The sequence below is a fragment of the Setaria italica genome, chromosome VIII, assembly GCF_000263155.2.
Source record: "Setaria italica strain Yugu1 chromosome VIII, Setaria_italica_v2.0, whole genome shotgun sequence".
Classification (NCBI taxonomy): Eukaryota; Viridiplantae; Streptophyta; class Magnoliopsida; order Poales; family Poaceae; genus Setaria; species Setaria italica.
The window spans coordinates 22,680,994-22,698,014 of NC_028457.1; the positions used below are offsets into that span (position 1 = coordinate 22,680,994).

The following is a 17,021-nucleotide window of genomic DNA, read 5'->3' on the forward strand; positions in this document are numbered from 1 at the left end:
CAGCCATGCAACCTCATTATACACCCAGTGGTCACTGGCTGATTCGGTGACACACCATAGAGGTCACTGAAATCAGTCTGTGACACCCTGCTTTGCATTTTAAGATGTTTAACTCATCCAATTTATCTTCTTTGAGATCCACCACTTCTTCATCATCTTCATGGGCTTCAACTGAGCTACCTAGTACCTAGTTTCACAAGTGTGCATCCACTCAACTCAAGGACTTATCTAGGTCAAGCTATTACTCTTCGCCCCCCTTTATAGTGCGGCTAAAGGATAATAAAAGATATACACTAATCCGAGTATCTCTCAACACCAAACGACACTTGGAACTAGCTTGTCCTTAGCCTTCTCGCTTATCCTTTGAACCGGTACAATTTCAATCTCATGATTATTGCACTAATTTATTTAATGCCACTGCAAAATACATGTTAGTTGCAATGATCATGTTGTCATTAATCGCCATAATTAAATCAGAGGCTAGATGCTCCTTCACATTTCCACTAAGAGGTGGCATGATGTGGCCAGAGTACGGAAGCTGATGAGACAGGAGGATCTAGGAATCCTTAGCGATCACAGCTGGATTACGACCAAAGACAAGTCTATTTCTTCAGAGCTAATGACAAGATGCACGAACAAAGTGATAATAACCTGTATCAACTGCTAGAGACTCTGTTGGAGAAAGCTAAAACCATTGACTATGAACCTTACCAGAATGCAGAGTTGTATGACAGTGAGGATGACGAGAAGCCTGCTGCAGGTTCCCTAAAGTACCATAGTGAGAGATTAGCTGTTGCCCTCGGGTTGCTCCAAACACCTCCAGGTGCAACAATTCGTGCCACAGAGAACATCACCATGCGCAGCGACTGCCACAGTTCAATTAAGCTCTTTTCATTACTTGCAAACAGAGAGATTGTTGTCCCGGACAGTAAACGCCTTCACAAGTTCAAGGATGGCCATTGCTCTTGTGGGGACTTTGGTGCGCTATGATGAGCACATGCACTAGTCCAGAGTACCTTATCACCACCGGGCCCCAAACCAACCATCGAACCAACAACCACGGCCCTGCTAGATCCAGCTGCCGGCAGCCACGATCCCACACTAGTAGAGAATTGGCTTTCGATGCGCCCCCTTTTGTCCCGGTTTAAAGTTGGCCCAGGACAAAAGGGGGTGCGCCACGGTAGGCAAAAATGGAGGGGAGAGTTAGTCCCGGTTGGTATTTGCAACTGGGACTAAAGGCCCCCCCCTTTAGTCCCGGTTGCAACGGCTAGTTCCGCGGTGTCGGTGGCGGGACCCTTTTGTCCCGGTTGGAGGCTCCAACCGGGATAAAAGGGTGGACCTTTTGTCCCGGTTGAAGCCTCCACCCGGGACAAAAAGTTTAGTCCTGGTTGCAGCTTCCAACCGGGAAAAAAGGGACACCCTTTTATCCTGGTTGGAGGCTCCAACTGGGACTAAACTTTCAACTGGAACAAAAGGTGTTCCTTTTTGTCTCAGTTGGAGTTTTTAATCGGGATAAAAACTCATCCCCATTATATACCAAGGCAGAGGCCTTTCTTCCTCCTCCAGCCCGAGCCAGTCCACCACATAGACAAAAAGCTGAGCTTCACCTACTCTCCGGTGGTGCCGAAGCAAGGGAGGTGCTGCCCGAAGTTTTTTCCCTCATTTTTGTGGGAATTTCACTCAGCCAACACAAGTGTTGTGAAGGTTTGCTACTTCATCCTTATGTTATGCTTTGATTTATGCTTTGGAGATGGAAAGATTAATTGCTAGAATGTGATGAAGTAGAAAATGGAGAGGTATTTTGAGCTAGAATGTGAGGGACTCATTGATGTGTCATATATAGTATGTATTATTGCAGTGGTTTAAGAATGATGCTACCTTGTCTAAACGGTTTATCTTATCAAATTCAATAAGGTTTTTCAAATCCATACTTGTTGACCTTGCATACCGTGTTCATCTCTGCGAGGATGTTCTCCGCCGAGCAGCAACGTATGTCAAGAAGGAGGTTTGATTCTACGAGAAAGAGTGGATACGGACATCGTGACCGTGTCCCCTTTTCCGTAGAATCGAACCTCTTTCATGACGAAGTGCGGTGCCGCCCAGTTGAGAACATGCTCGCACGATGATCACGGTCTTCAAGTTCAACAACTTCTGCAGTGCTAAGGTAAGAATTTTTGTACATAGATGGCTTATGCTACTTGTTGAACTTATCAAATTCAATATGGTTTTTTCAAATCCATACATGTTGAACTTGCATACCGTGTTCGTCTCTGCGAAGATGTTCTTCGCCGAGCAGCAACGTATGTCAAGAAGGAGGTTCAATTCTATGAGAAAGAGTGGATACGGACATCGTGATCGTGTTCCCTTTTCCATAGCATCGAACCTCTTTCATGACGAAGTGCGGTGCTGCCCAGTTGAGGACATGCTCGCGAGATGATCACAGTCCCCAAGTTCAACAACTTCTGCAGTGCTAAGGTAAGAATTTTTGTACATAGATGGCTTCTGCTACGGGAGGAAGTAGCGATGGTGGGGGCGATCGTGGTTCCTCTTTCGGAAGGGGAAATCATAGTTGGCCCTCAGCATAAGCCAAAGAAAATGAGGGTGTTGGAAAAAACAATGCTTCGTTATTTGCAGAAACGTCATGAAGAAGCTGTTGCCGCGGGTTAGGAACCTCCTTTTGGTAGTCGTTATGCTCCACCCTCAGTCCCGGGTGTTTCACGTCCACTTAGTACTACCATTTTAGGCGGCACAAATAAACCATAGGATGAGGCTGGGTCAGCAGAACCTTCGTCTTCACCGCCCAAGGATGCTTAAAGTCCTCCTAGATAATAACCAGTGGATGGCTTGTTGTATTGTATCATGTTGTTTGGATCTTTAATTTAAATATATGTATTTGTATCTATATCTAAACTTTTAGCATTATTTGCACTACAACGTTTGACATGTGCTCAAATTGTCACGCGTAATCCATTTTCAAGTGTAATCAATTTTCACGCGTAATCTATTTTCATGTGTAATCAATTTTCACGCGTAATCCATTGTCAAGTGTAATCCATTTTCATGCGTAATACGATGCAGATGGACCGGCAATGGATGTATAATGCAGACATGCGGAGCAAGGTGTTTATTGATGGCTTGCATTATTTTCTCGAAGTGGCTAAAGCGAACAAGCCAGAGAATGGATTCGTGTGTTGTCCATGCTTTCAATGCAATAACAAGAAGGATTATTCAAAGAATTCCTGAGGATCTATTCACGGCCACTTGTTTAAATACGGTTTCATGCCTAACTATTTGGTTTGGACCAAGCACGGTGAACGAGGGGTTGTAATGGAAGATGGCGAGGAGGAGGAGGAAGATGATAGCATTCCGGATTGGGTTGCAGGTCAAGCTTTTGCAGATACTACAACGGGCGAGGCTAATGAAGATGAGTTTGCAGAAAATAGCCGTACTGATGACCTTGGTCAGGTGCTACGAGATGCACACAGAGATTGCGAAATTGAGAAGGAAGCAGCAAAGTTGCAGTGCATGATAGATGATCACCAAAAATTATTGTACCCAGATTGCCAGTAGGGCCATAAAAAACTAGGTACGACACTAGAATTTGTGCAATGGAAGGCAAAAAATGGTGTGTCCGATAAGGCATTTCAGGGAATGTTGAACATTGTCAAGAAGATTCTTGCCGAGAATAATGAATTATTGTCCACAACATATGAAGCTAAACAGATTATTTGCCCTCTCGGATTGGATGTTTAGAAGATACACGTATGCCCTAATGACTGTATCCTCTATTGTGGTGATGAATACGAGAAATTGGATGCTTGTCCCATCTACGAAGCACTGCGGTATAAGATCAGGCGAGATGATCCTGGTGATGTCGAGGGGCAGTCTCCCAAGAAGAGAGTTCCCGCGAAGGTGATGTGGTATTTCCCTATAATACCACGCTTGAAGCACTTGTTCAGGAACAAGGCGAATGCTAAGTTGATGCGATGGCACAAAGAAGAACGTATGGAAGATGAGATGCTGAGACACCCCACAGATGGGGCCCAGTGGAGATCAATTGATAGAGCATTCCCGGACTTTGAAAGCGAAGCAAGGAACATAAGATTTGGTTTAAGTACTGATGGATTCAATCCATTCGGTGAGTTGAGTAGTGGCCATAGTACTTGGCCTGTGACCCTATGTATGTTCAACCTTCCTCCTTGGCTGTGCATGAAGCGGACGTTCATTATGATGCCGGCGCTTATCTAAGGCCCAAAACAACCCGGCAACGACATTGACGTGTACCTAAGACCGTTGGTTGATGACCTTTTACAGCTCTGGAAGGAAGAAGGTGTACGTGTGTGGGATGAGGATAGACAAGAGATCTTTAATCTACGAGCATTGTTGTTCGTAACCATCAATGATTTGCCTGCACTGAGTAACCTTTCAGGACAGACAAATAAGGGATATCGGGCATGCACCCACTGTTTAGACGACACAGACAGCATGCATTTGAAGCACTGTAAGAAGGTCATCTATATGGGTCATCATCGATTTCTCCCTACTCACCACCAGCTGAGAAAGAGCGGGATGCATTTCAAAGGGGCGCCAGACCATCGTAAAAAACCTGCACACCATAATGGAAAGCGTGTCTTCGAGATGATGAAGGATGTAAATGTAGTCTTTGGAAAGGGTCATGGTAGCCAACCTGTTCCGAACGACGATAATGGACATGCACCCATGTGGAAGAAAAATTCAATATTTTGGGAGCTACCTTATTGGGAAATCCTAGAGGTTCGCAACGCAATGGACGTGATGCACCTAACGAAGAATCTTTGTGTGAACATGCTAGGCTTCATGGGTGTTTATGGGACCTCGAAAGATACATTGGAAGCACGACAGGACCTGAAAGCCATGGGGCAACGAGATGACCTACATCCGGAAAAGAGAGATAATGGACAGCACTACTTACGTCCTGCCAGTTACACTCTTAGCAAGGAAGAGAAGGATAGCATGTTTGAATGCTTGAATAGTATGAAGGTCCCGTCTGGGTACTCCTCGAATATAAAGGGAATAATAAATATGAAACAAAAGAAGTGTACAAATCTCAAGGCCCATGACTGCCACATGTTGATGACCTAGTTGCTTCCGGTTGCACTAAGGGGTGTTCTACCAGAAAATGTCCGGTTGCCGCTCGTAAAGCTATGCGCGTTTCTCAATGCGATTTCGCAGAAGGCAATCGATCCATCCAAACTATCAAAGCTACAGAACGATGTGGTGCAAATTCTTGTCAGTTTTGAGTTGTTATTTCCACCATCTTTCTTCAATATTATGACGCACTTACTGGTTCACCTAGTAAAAGAGATTGGTATTCTCGGACTTGTATACCTGTACAATATGTGGCCTTTCGAGAGGTTCATGGCAATCCTAAAAAACTATGTTCTTAATCGTGCTCGTCCAGAAGGAAGCATCGCCAAGGGATATGGAACAGAGGAGGTGATCGAGTTTTGTGTTGATTTTATTGATTCAATTGACTCGATTGGGGTTCCAACTTCACGCCACGAGGGGAGACTCCGGGGAATAGGCACCCTTGGAAGGAAATCAAGTTTCAGCAATGATACTGATTTGTTCAACAAGGCACACTACACTGTTCTACAACTGTCATCCTTTGTGTCTCCGTATATCGAGCAGCACAGGCAGATGGTAGTTTCCAAAAACCCGACCAAATCCGATGCTTGGCTTACACGTCATCACATGGAAACTTTTCCCTCCTGGTTGCGCCAACAACTTATGGGTAACTCTAAGATTCACCCACAGCTCGCTTGGTTAGCCAGGGGACCTGCTAACACAATCGTGAAATTCCAAGGCTATGAGATAAATGGTTATACATTTTACACGAGAGCCCAGGATCAAAAAATCACGAACCAGAATAGTGGTGTCCGCATAGATGCCATAGATAGAAATAATAGCAAGGAGTCGTATTATGGTTTCATACAGGAGATATGGGAACTCGAATACGGACCGCTATACATCCCTCTATTTCTTTGCAATTGGGTGAAGCTAACTGCCGTAACCAAAGATCAATACGGAATGACAATAGTAGATCTGAGCAAGACTGGATACAGTGATGACCCATTCGTACTTGCCAATGATGTGCATCAGGTGTTCTATGTGAAGGACATGTGTAGCAAACCCAAGAGAAATCCAGAAGAGACATGGGAGCCAAAGTGCCACATAGTTCTTCCAGGTAAAAGAAAAATCGTGGGAGTCGAGGATAAAACAGACCAATCAGATGATTATGATCAATTTGATGGCATGCCTCCATTCGCAGTTGAAGTTGATCCAAGCATCCTGCTATCCGAAGAAGAGGCTCCGTACTTACGCTGCGATCATGATCAAGGAACGTTGTATTGTAATGCGCTAAATTTACATGACCTTTGTGTAGTACTTGATACAATTTTTAATTTACCCTATTTATGATTTCATGTGTTCTTAAATTTGTTAGGTGAAGATTTTATTAGATAAACATGAACAATGTTAACCACATACATACATGGATTTTTTTGCGCGTTGAAATTATTTAATTGAATAATTTCTTGATCATAGCGATGCAGTAAAATAATTATTTTAGAGGTTAAACGAACTGGTATAGAATTAATGACTAAATCACACTTATTGTCAATATACTCGCTAATTAAATATATTTTTGCATGTTCAAATATGTGAAGTTTTTTGTTTTTGCATCCTGAAATGCAGTGAAAACATAAATAAAATCCTTTTCCAAAAAATAGGTGGGAGATGAAAGTGTGGGAAAAAGGACCTTTTATCCCGGGTGCCAATTGAAACCGGGACAAAAGACCCCCTTTTATCCCGGTTGACAACTGCAACCGGGATAAAACGGTAGTTTTCGATTCCCGCCGGGGATGTACCCTTTTATCCCGGTTACAGTTAGCAACCGGGATAAAGGGGGGGACCTTTTGTCCCGGTTGGTGTTGGCACCTGGGATAAAAGGGTAGGTTTCCAGTCCCGCCGGGTGGATGTACCCTTTTGTCCCGAGTCCCATCACCAACCGGGATAAAAGGGGGGGGCCTTTTATCCCAGTTGGTAATGGGACCCGGAACAAAAGGGCCTTTAGTCCTGGGTGCTATTACGAACCGGGATGGGGGGGGGATAAAAGGTACTGTAGCCTCTTCTACCCCCCACGCCAGTTACACTTAGCTAAAATTTCGCCAAGATCCCGCGCTCCTACTCCGTTGCCGCCCGTCCGCCTCCCTCGCCGGTCGCCATTGTCATCGTCCCCCATTGCCCCGGCCATCGTTGTCCCGCCGCCCGACCACCTCCTCCTCCATCGTCCCGGCACGCCTCGATCCTCCTCCGTCGTGCCCCCTCGACCTCGTCGCCGCCAGTCGCCTCCATCGCGGGGCCTCGTCGTCGCCTCCGTCGTCGTTGCCGCCTCCGTCAACGCCACCTCCTCTGTCGCCGCCGCGCCCTCATCCGTCGCGGGGCCTCCTCGTCGCCGCCTCTGTCGCGCGCGCTGCCTCGTCGCCTCTCATCGCCGGCCGCCTCCGCTTGGCGTTTGCTTTGCTCCGTCCTCGCCTCCGCCGTCCCGCCGCCCCGGCCGCCGCCGTCCCGCCGCCCCGACCACCTCATCGGCCCGGCCATCGTCGACCGCGCGAGGTCCGCCGGCACTGGCGCCAGGAACGTACCGCTCTTGCTGACGCAAGCCCACTGGCTTGCGTCAGCAAGGGCCTTTTTGTATTTTTTAGTTGGAAAATAAATAGAAATTAGTAGTAATTAGTTAGAAAATCAATAGATATTTGTATATTAGTTAGAAAATCAAATTAGTGGAAATGTTTACTAATTAGTAGTAATTAGTTAGTCCGAGTTACGAAGGGTTCCGCCTAGGTTAGAAATTAGTCGTTGCCGCGGCCACCTTGCTCCATCCTCGCCTTCGCCGTCCCGCCGCCCCAACCGCCGCCGTCCGGCCGCCCCGGCCACCTCGTCGCCCAACCTAGGCACCGTCGACCGCGCGAGGTCCGCCGGCACTGGCGCCGTGAATGAATTAGTAGAAAATCAATAGATATTTGTATATTAGTTAGAAATTCAAATTAGTAGTATTTAGTAGTAATTTGCTAGAAATTCCAATAAATATGTATAAATTAGTAGAAATTTGGTAAAAATTCGTACAAAGTACTACTAATTTGTTGAAATTTGTATAAATATTCCGGACTTTGTGGGATTCATGTTCTTGTAAAATTAGTAGGAATTATTAGTAATTTGCTAGAAATTCCAATAAATATGTATAAATTTGTTGAAATTTGTATAAACATTCTGGAATTTGTGGGATTCATGTTATTTTATGATTTCATGTATATACCCTTATGTACATATAACTAAGGCGATTTCTATGACTGTCATGTATGATTCCATGTATGTTTAAATCAATAGTTGAAATGGCAGACGATGAGACCGCAAGGTATCTCATGGAGCAGATAATCGCTGGTGATGGTAGTGGCGACAACCTTCCAATATCGTACACCGATGAAGAGGGCACCCAGGCGGACATGTTCCTCAACATGTCCACCGATGGGAATGAAGAGTATGAGCCCCAGCAACACCTTGCCGTGGCGGAAGGTTCATGCGAGGTATATATAAATTGTATTATTTCACGCCACCGTTACTACTACATACTAATTAACGAATCTTGAACTGTTAGCCCTCTGGATCGATGCAAGGGCAGAAGACCCGAGGTCGTACAAAGGTGATGGAAGGGAGACTTGTCATCACGGAAGTGATAGAAGGGGGCAGGCCGGTTGCTCCCGAGAAAGTAGCAAAGAAGTACGTGAGTCAGATCAGGGCAATCGTTCGGGACAACGTGCCTATAAGCATCAGAGAATGGAAGGGCAGAAGCACTAATCCGTACGCGCTCCCGGAGACAGAAAAGAATATGCTGTGGGAAGATGTCAAGAGACATTTCACATTCCCCGAAGGATATATTGAAAAGGATGTGAAAGTGTGGACGCTGAAGAAGATGGCTACACAATTCCAGACACTCAAGAAGATGCTGGATGCCAACTATATTAAGAAGGGCCGAACTCCAGACTTCAATGTGTGGCCAAAGTTGAGGGACCACTGGGAGGCATTTGTTGAATATAAGAGGAGTGAAGACGGTGTGAAAAAGATCCTGACCAACACTACAAATGCTGGTCAGAAGGGCTACCATCATCATCTAGGGCGAGGTGGTTATGGCACAGCAATTCCCAAATGGAGGAAGATGGAACAAGATCTGATCGAACGGGGAATCGTACCTGCAACTATTGAATGGCCCGAACGATCAAAAATTGGTATTACGCTCATGGAGGCTCCCTGATCCAAGAAGATGGGACGTTGATTTTCAATAACACAATACGTGAGAAGGCCGAATGTCTTATGAAGAACATTGAAGATTCTAAGGCTGGGAGGTTGAAGGTGGACCGAGAGAATGATGAGCTCACATTGGCCCTCGATAATCCTGAGCACTCAGGACGTTGCCGAGGGTTCGGGGTCATTCTGTGGAAGTTTGCTTTCCGAGGTGACAGCGCATCGTACAGAAGCCGCAAGCGAAGAAAGGAACAGATCAAGGAGAGCTGGCGGTAGATGCTAGAATCCAAAGTGCAGGCACAAGAAGAAAGAATGTTGGAGGAAATCAATCGTCGAGTGGCCCACGCAGTTGCGGAGTTGGCCCAATCTAGAGCATTGCCGAATCCAAACTACGCTAGCCCTTCTCAACGCCTCTTGAGCAGTTGTGCTTCTACAGGGGTCCCCGATGCGCAGACGCCTAGGTTACCCGTGGAGGAGCAACAGTTCCCCGTGGATGCCATCACACAATACACCACATGTGAGCTGCATGCACTGGTCGGCAACCTCACTATTAAGGTATACTTATACATAATATTTATGCAATCTTGTCAATTGATCCACGCCTAGTGATCGGAGTTTAATAACTTGTTTACTTCTGCTATATGTACAGGTAGCGTACGGGAGTGCGTTAGCAACCCTGGCGGGGCAGAGCAGTCTTGGCATGGAGATTCCACCTGGCTACGCCAGCGTCCGCGTAGAGCAAATTGTTGATAGCCAATATGAAGGCTGAGAGCTCGACGTCCCAGGAGGCGACGGGGAAAGGACACTGGCAGATGCGCTTCATGGGATCATTCTATGCCGAAAACGCTACATCATCATTCCCGGAACGGAGTCATCTCCTCAGAGCTCAAGACCGCTCCCTGTAGATCCCCAGCAGCGACCTTCTCCTTATAGCTCGAGACCGTCATCTCCTGCACAACCTGCTCCAGGACCGTCACTTCCTGCTATATCAAGGTCTCCATCTCCACCACATCCTGGTGGTGGGAGCGACGACGACAATAACAACACCCCTCCCCGATCACCGTCGCTGGGATCAAGAGCAGCCCCCATGAAGGAACCTGCAGCACCACTAAAGAAGTCACGAGCACCGCCTCCCAAGCAAAGACAGAGAAAGAAGAAAACAAAGGAGCCTGAAGTGACTCATAAGTGACTCATAAGGAACGCTGGGAGGCAATGATTCATGCGGAACAATGGGCAAAAATCCAAGGAGAGGCCAGTGAGTGGTTCAAGAAACAAGCCGAAGAAAAAAAAGCAAGGGAGATGGAGCCACCGCCAGTAAATCAAAGAGATTTAAACTTTTTTATCAGGATGGAAGAAGGAGCCAAGATAAGGATACCACTCTTATCAAACTATGAACAGGCTTTAGTAAAGGCTGATGAAAAGGACAAAAGGAAAGGAAAGTCATCTTCCAGTGGTGCTGTCCCCGACCTTGGGCATTTATCAAAAAAAGACGCTCAAAGGGTAGCAGCAATGCTCTTGGATCAACAAGCAGAAGTATTGAAATTCATGCAAGAAACAGGTCTGGGACTTGATGAATGTTTAGGGCAAGTTGAGATGCCAACTGCACCGCCCCCTGAGCCGAGATGGCCTTATGAGCTAGGCAAACCTCTTGTAAGGCCTTCATTGGTACGGAAGCTATCAACAAAGATGTACGAATTGCATCAATGGTACATGATGGCATCCGCCGACTCGAGGGAGATGTTTAGCCTTAAGGTAAAACCGATAGATTTTTACGGCAAAGGTGAGAAAGTATTTTGGCTAGGCTTCAAGGATATATACCATGTGTACCATCATGATGCCCTGGATGTCTCTCTAATCAGCGCTTGGGTTCTGTAAGTGTCCGTTTATCTCTACATGTAAAATTTGGCGTGCGTCACCGTACTAACTTCGTCTTCCATTTTATGTAGGATGCTAATTCAGACGTGCCAACGAGAGGCGTACCTACATATAGGCTTCATGGATCCATCTGTAGTTAACCAAAAACAAATACAATTGTCGCCGGAAAAAATCTTGGTGGAAGTATACAATTTCCTAGACAAACAAACATTCAAAGATTTCATACTACTTCCATACAACTTCAAGTAAGTGTGTGTATACCGTCTACTTTCGTTGTCTTTTTCCTTACCTGATTAATGTTAGTTAGCTCTAATATGCATGAACATTTTACGTATGCAGCTTCCACTGGATCCTTATTATAATTGAGCCTGAAAGAAGCCACGTCACTGTCTTCGATTCATTGAGGAAAGATCCGGCGGAGTACCAAGACCTTTATCTCTATGCAAAAGTTTGTTTCCTAAATTTTATCCCTGTTACACTATATCATTCATTATTCTAATCCGCAGCGCATGGAAACAATTCATAAGGACACATAAAGGTCCATTCAAAGAAAAACTTACATGGAACACAGACTTCCCGGTATGTATGAAGTCTGCACATTTATTACATTGTATAACACGAATATTTCATAACTTATTTTTTTCCGCACTGAAGTGCTTAAGACAGGAACCCGGGAATAATCTATGTGGCTACTACATCTGTGAGCACATGCACAGTTTTATGGGACCCAAGGGACTAAAGATGACGCCGTACAACATTAAAGTACGTAAAATAAAACTATTACTAGTTAATTATTTTCTAGCTCCTTATATTTAATTGTTCGTGTAACATTCACAAATTTCCAAATTATAGATGTTAAATATTCAACAAGGCATCTTGAAGGAAGAAAGAGTAGCGGCAATATGTGAAGGTCTCATTGGATTCCTAATGGACGAGGTGGTAAATCCAAAAGGAGAATTTTATTACGATGGACGACAATTAGACGCTCTGAGCAGCAACACCTCAACGGGAAGATTATAGATATATAGTTTGATTTATTTGTATATATAATACGCCCTAATTATGATCGATTTGTACTAGTTGAATTGTGTATATGAATTGTGTATATATATAATAATTGTATAATTACAAATTTCATTCGTTTAAATACTAGTTGATTTCATTCTAAAAAAAATCTCAACTACTAAAGGTTAACAAAAGGGCTGCGGTACTACGTACGTGATGCATGAAAATTTCAGGCGCCACGCAGGGTGCCATGCAGGGTGCCATTTAGTCCCGGTTGGGAAATCCAACCATGACTAAAGGGGCACCCTTTACTCCCGGTTGCTTTTACCAACCGGGAGTAAAGGGCCTGTCCCGCACCTGGCATGGGAGGCCCTTTAGTCCCGGTTGGTGACACCAACCGGGACTAAAGGATGACCTTTACTCCCGGTTGAAAGACCCGGGACTAAAGACCCCCCCTTTTATCCCGGTTGGTTTATCCCGGATGGATTTTTAGGAGATATGCACCCTACCAACCGGGACTAAAGGCAAATTCTCTACTAGTGCCACTGGATCCTGCCAGCTGGCCGCCGCCCGCTACAAAACTGGAGTGAGAGCGAGAGAGACTCCTCCTGCGCATGCCGCCACGCCATCCAAACCACCACGCCCGCTGCCGGATCTTGACCGACGCGCCTTACCCCACGCCGCTCCCTACCGGCCGCTGCTGTGCCTTGCCCTCAAGTCGTTCGCTGCCACCACCTCTTGCCCCACCGCTGCTCCTCACTGCCGCGAGTGAGGGGCAAGCCAAGGGGGGAGGGGAACGGCTGCTGATGGAGCTCGCGAGCAAGGAGAGTGAGGGAGAGGGAGGGACCGGTGAGGAATGGGAGGGACGGCACGGCGATGGGGAAGGAGAGGGAGGGTCAGGCGGAGAGAGAGAGAGAGGGAGGGGACAGAGTTGAGGGAGGTAGGGGTGAGGCGACCGAATAAGGGGCACGGGGGTGGAGGTCGGGAGAGGGGGGTGGAGGTGAGGCGGTCGTGAGGTCAAAATTGAAGTTCATAATAATTTTGGATCCATGAACCGCATCACCGCTGGTATGTATTATCACCGCCGGCTCATAATACAAATCGACGGTGATAGGATATTATCACTGCAGATTTTAGTTATCACCTCCGAATCATGTAAAAAACCGGCGGTGATAACTTATCACTGCTGGCTCGTCGAAAACCGGCGGCGAAAACCGGTGGTGATGGGCCGATGGTGATGTCATTTTTTCTAGTAGTGAGGAACCTAGAAATTTTCAGCAATATCCTACTCCCAAGGCCCAAAAAAATTATCCAGAATAGGTCACAGATTGCATGGAATTTTGTTTGATGCAAGGTAGTCGGAGCTCATCAGTCTGAAGTTAGTGTTGTAGGTTTTGGTCTAAAAGTAAGTTTCGTTCAGTTAGCATCTGTAACATAGGGCGGCGACCTCAACAGCGCCGCCACAAAACCAAATCCTCTCTCTCCTCGCCGCCACTTGAGCGGGCTGCTGGAAGCCTGCGCGGCTGCGAGGACGGCAGTGGTGGGACCTCTTTGACCGGGGACCAGCTGGTGGAGCGCCCTCCCTCCTCTTCTTGTGCTTGTGGCCACCAGCGTTGGGGTGTGCGGTAGCTCCGCACAGAGCCTAATCTTCAGTGCGGGAGGGGCAGATCCGAGCTGCTAGCATCCGGATCTAGTAGTCCAGGCCCCTGCGGCATCGCTGGCGGCTGGGTGCCACCGGTGGGGGTATGTTGGCCTGTGGGGGTGGTCCCCCGGTGGTGGCTCGTACCGGCAGCGGATGTGGCGCCCAGGCGGAGGCCGGTGCCCCGCGGGTGGCCGCCCGGCCGCGATCCGTGGCAGCTACAGGCGAGCGTTGCTCGGCTCCATGGCGGCAGCGGTGGATGGAGGGAAGCAACGGCGGGCGGCCGGTTTTTTGGGTGCCGGATGCGACTCTGCTCGGCCGATTCCGATGCCCCACGGGTGGATCCGCCCGGCTATGGTCCATGGCAGCTACTAGCGGATGTTGCTCGCCTCCATGGAGACGGCGGCAGCTGCCACGACCGCATGGGGACCCGAGGTGGACCAGCTATGGCAGTAGCAAGCGATGTTTAGTGGTCGTCAGGGTGTCAGGTTCTCAGGCAAAAGCCATGACCGGTCTTGACCGGTGCTGACGACGATGGTGCCATGTTGCATCGTTCTCCTTGTTGATGGTGTTGTGGTGAGGACTTCGACTTCCAGGGATTTTTTCAGGTGAAAACCAAAGAACCGAATCGCAGGTTCGGGCGGCGGCGGCGTGTTTGGCGTTGCTTTCCTCTCAAGGTGCCATTTTGGATCCTTGGGATGGAGGTACTATATCAACTTGAAAGGATGGTGGTGCATGGGTGTTTCAGTGCACTTGATTGGGTTGCTAAAGTGTATGGTAGAGATTGACTAAGTGCAGTTTCTACACGACAAGAGAGCAACATGAAGTAGGCGGTTCTATAGTTTCTAAGAAAATAGCAGATGTGAGGGATTAGGTACTAGACAAGGCCCATTGCAAGGTTGAAGCAAGAGCATAGAAAAAGTTTGAAGTTTAGTTTTGTAGCTTTGTTTCGTAGTTGCTTGCTTTCTTATTTTCTTTGTTCCTCATTATGAGGCGTTGAGTCCAAGTACTCATGTATATGGTTGGATTGACCGGATTTATTTCTTTGTGGTCGTAAACATTCACATGTGAATTATCAAGACCAGATAAATTTTCGTAATCTAAAAAAGCATCTGTAACATATGACCAGAAGACTCGGATTAGATTTTTCGAATATGCACACATGGCTAGCAATATATGAGGGTGGATATCTTTGTAACTATTGTAATGCTGGCCCGAAATAGGATCAGATTTTCATTTTTGAATTCACAGTTTTGAGATTAGCTGCACCATCCTTTGGCATCTATTTTAAATGGAAACTCCATGTTCCATTTAGACAGCTATTCTATGACACAGTTTTTCTAAGAAGAAATAACAATACCATTAGTTGCAGGTAGATTATCATTTATCAGAGCTGATGAAATACAAGAAACTTTTAATGTCTACTAAATTGGCTTGAGACCGGCTGCATGACTGAGCAATTACAATATTTGCGTACGGCTTGCTTTGTACCTTCATTTTTGCTAATGAGAGGTTTAAATTGGGGGCAACAATTTTTTTTCCATGGGAGTTCTATATATAATATAACTAAGCATCTGATAGTGTGATATCAATTGAGGTCACTAGTGCATCGATGGATGGTGCCAACCGAATCCCGAAGCTGCAACAGGCAGTAGCTGCTCCTGAACAGCTGAAATGTGAAACCAGAGAGGCAAGCTAGTACCTCCAGATTAAATGAAGCTTTTGAAAATTGGTTTTCACATGCAAGCATCACTTTATTTTTTTTAGAAGGAACATTTCGAATAGAGTAGATGGATAGCAAATGGTTAGTCGATTGAAGATGAGTAAAATTCCTAAGGCCTTGCTCGGTTGGCAGGGATTAAATCGCTAAATGGAACTTATCCACACAGGGATTTAGTAAATCCCTTCCATCTCACTCAAACCCTACGGGGGATTGCACCCTAATTCCCCTGTTTGTTTTTGAGAAAATTCTCTGTATGCCATTAAAAATTTAGCTCATCCATTCTATGCCATCCAAATTTAGCTCATCCTTCACCATTGGGAATTTAACTCCATCCCTTCTATGCCATTGCTGTCACACTCAAGTCATATAGCTGTTAGATTGATGTAGGAAAGACAATGTTACCCTTTGAAGAGAAGAGAGAATTTTTTCACACAGTTCGTTAGTATAGATTAGCATGTGATGTACGTCGGGCAGCTCACGTTTGGCTTGTGCAAACACTCCTAGAACTAAGGAGGCGTTTGGTTGGGGCTCAGGTACGCAAAGGGAAACATAATCAGGTCATAGCTGGTTTTGTAGCGTAATCACTGATTACGTCCTTTGGTTTGATGTGGTAATGGTAATGGATAACGTTACAGCTGTTTAGTTTACCGCTCAGGTATCACAAGGTAGTTTTCAAATTTAAATACTCCTCATGGTAAGTGATGCATTGTCAACAACCAATACTATATTGAAATATTACAAGAATGACATAGCAGTAACTGGAGTACCATGCTCTCTTGACTACACCAATAAGATCTCAATGCCAATACCAATACTTTCTTTAGCAACTAAACAAGAATGTTAACTATTTTGAAATAATTAACTTAGGACATAAGATACGGGTAATTCAAACATAGGTATATCCCAAAAAAAGTATTCAACATAGACTGAATCCTAGCCAACGAGAACTCAGGTAATCTGAAGATAAAATGAGAACTCAGGCTCTCCATATTCAGCATAGACTATTCATCACTTCATAATAACCATATCATAGACACCAGAGATGCATCGGCAGCACGACAAGCTCTGCAACATGTGAAATTCAGCTCAACTCCAGAGATGCAAACATCTTATCTTGTTCCACCACCTATCATCGTCCTTCTCTCTTCCTCTACAAAAAAAAATAATACATAACTAGTAATGAGCTATCATATTTTTCAACAAAGAATGGTTATCATTCAGCAAGCATGTTCATCTAGAGGCTACTCATATTAGCAATAATAGACTGAAATTTGTGCTCAAGATCAGCAATCTTAACCATTATAAGCATACAACAAGATAGTAGGTTGATATTACTGCAAACATACAACAAGATAGGTTGATATTGCTTTCTTGTGATAAAAACAAGCATCCGAATTATGGCAGTAAATAAATGAACAGCTAAAACAGCATAGCAAAGTG

The 17,021-nt window shown here is 45.7% G+C and overlaps 1 protein-coding gene across 1 annotated transcript; it reads left to right on the forward strand.

Annotated features, from left to right (window-relative positions):
• The first annotated feature begins 627 nt into the window (after positions 1-627).
• LOC101765237 (pentatricopeptide repeat-containing protein DWY1, chloroplastic) lies at positions 628-990 on the forward strand. The gene has a single exon (XM_004980429.1). It carries the CDS (start codon positions 628-630, stop codon positions 988-990), a length of 363 nt encoding a protein of 120 aa, XP_004980486.1.
• The last annotated feature ends 16,031 nt before the right edge of the window (positions 991-17,021 follow it).

Coding starts and splice junctions, on each gene's coding strand:
- LOC101765237 (XM_004980429.1), top strand. CDS start 628: ATGCACGAACAAAGTGATAATAACCTGTATCAACTGCTAGAGACTCTG.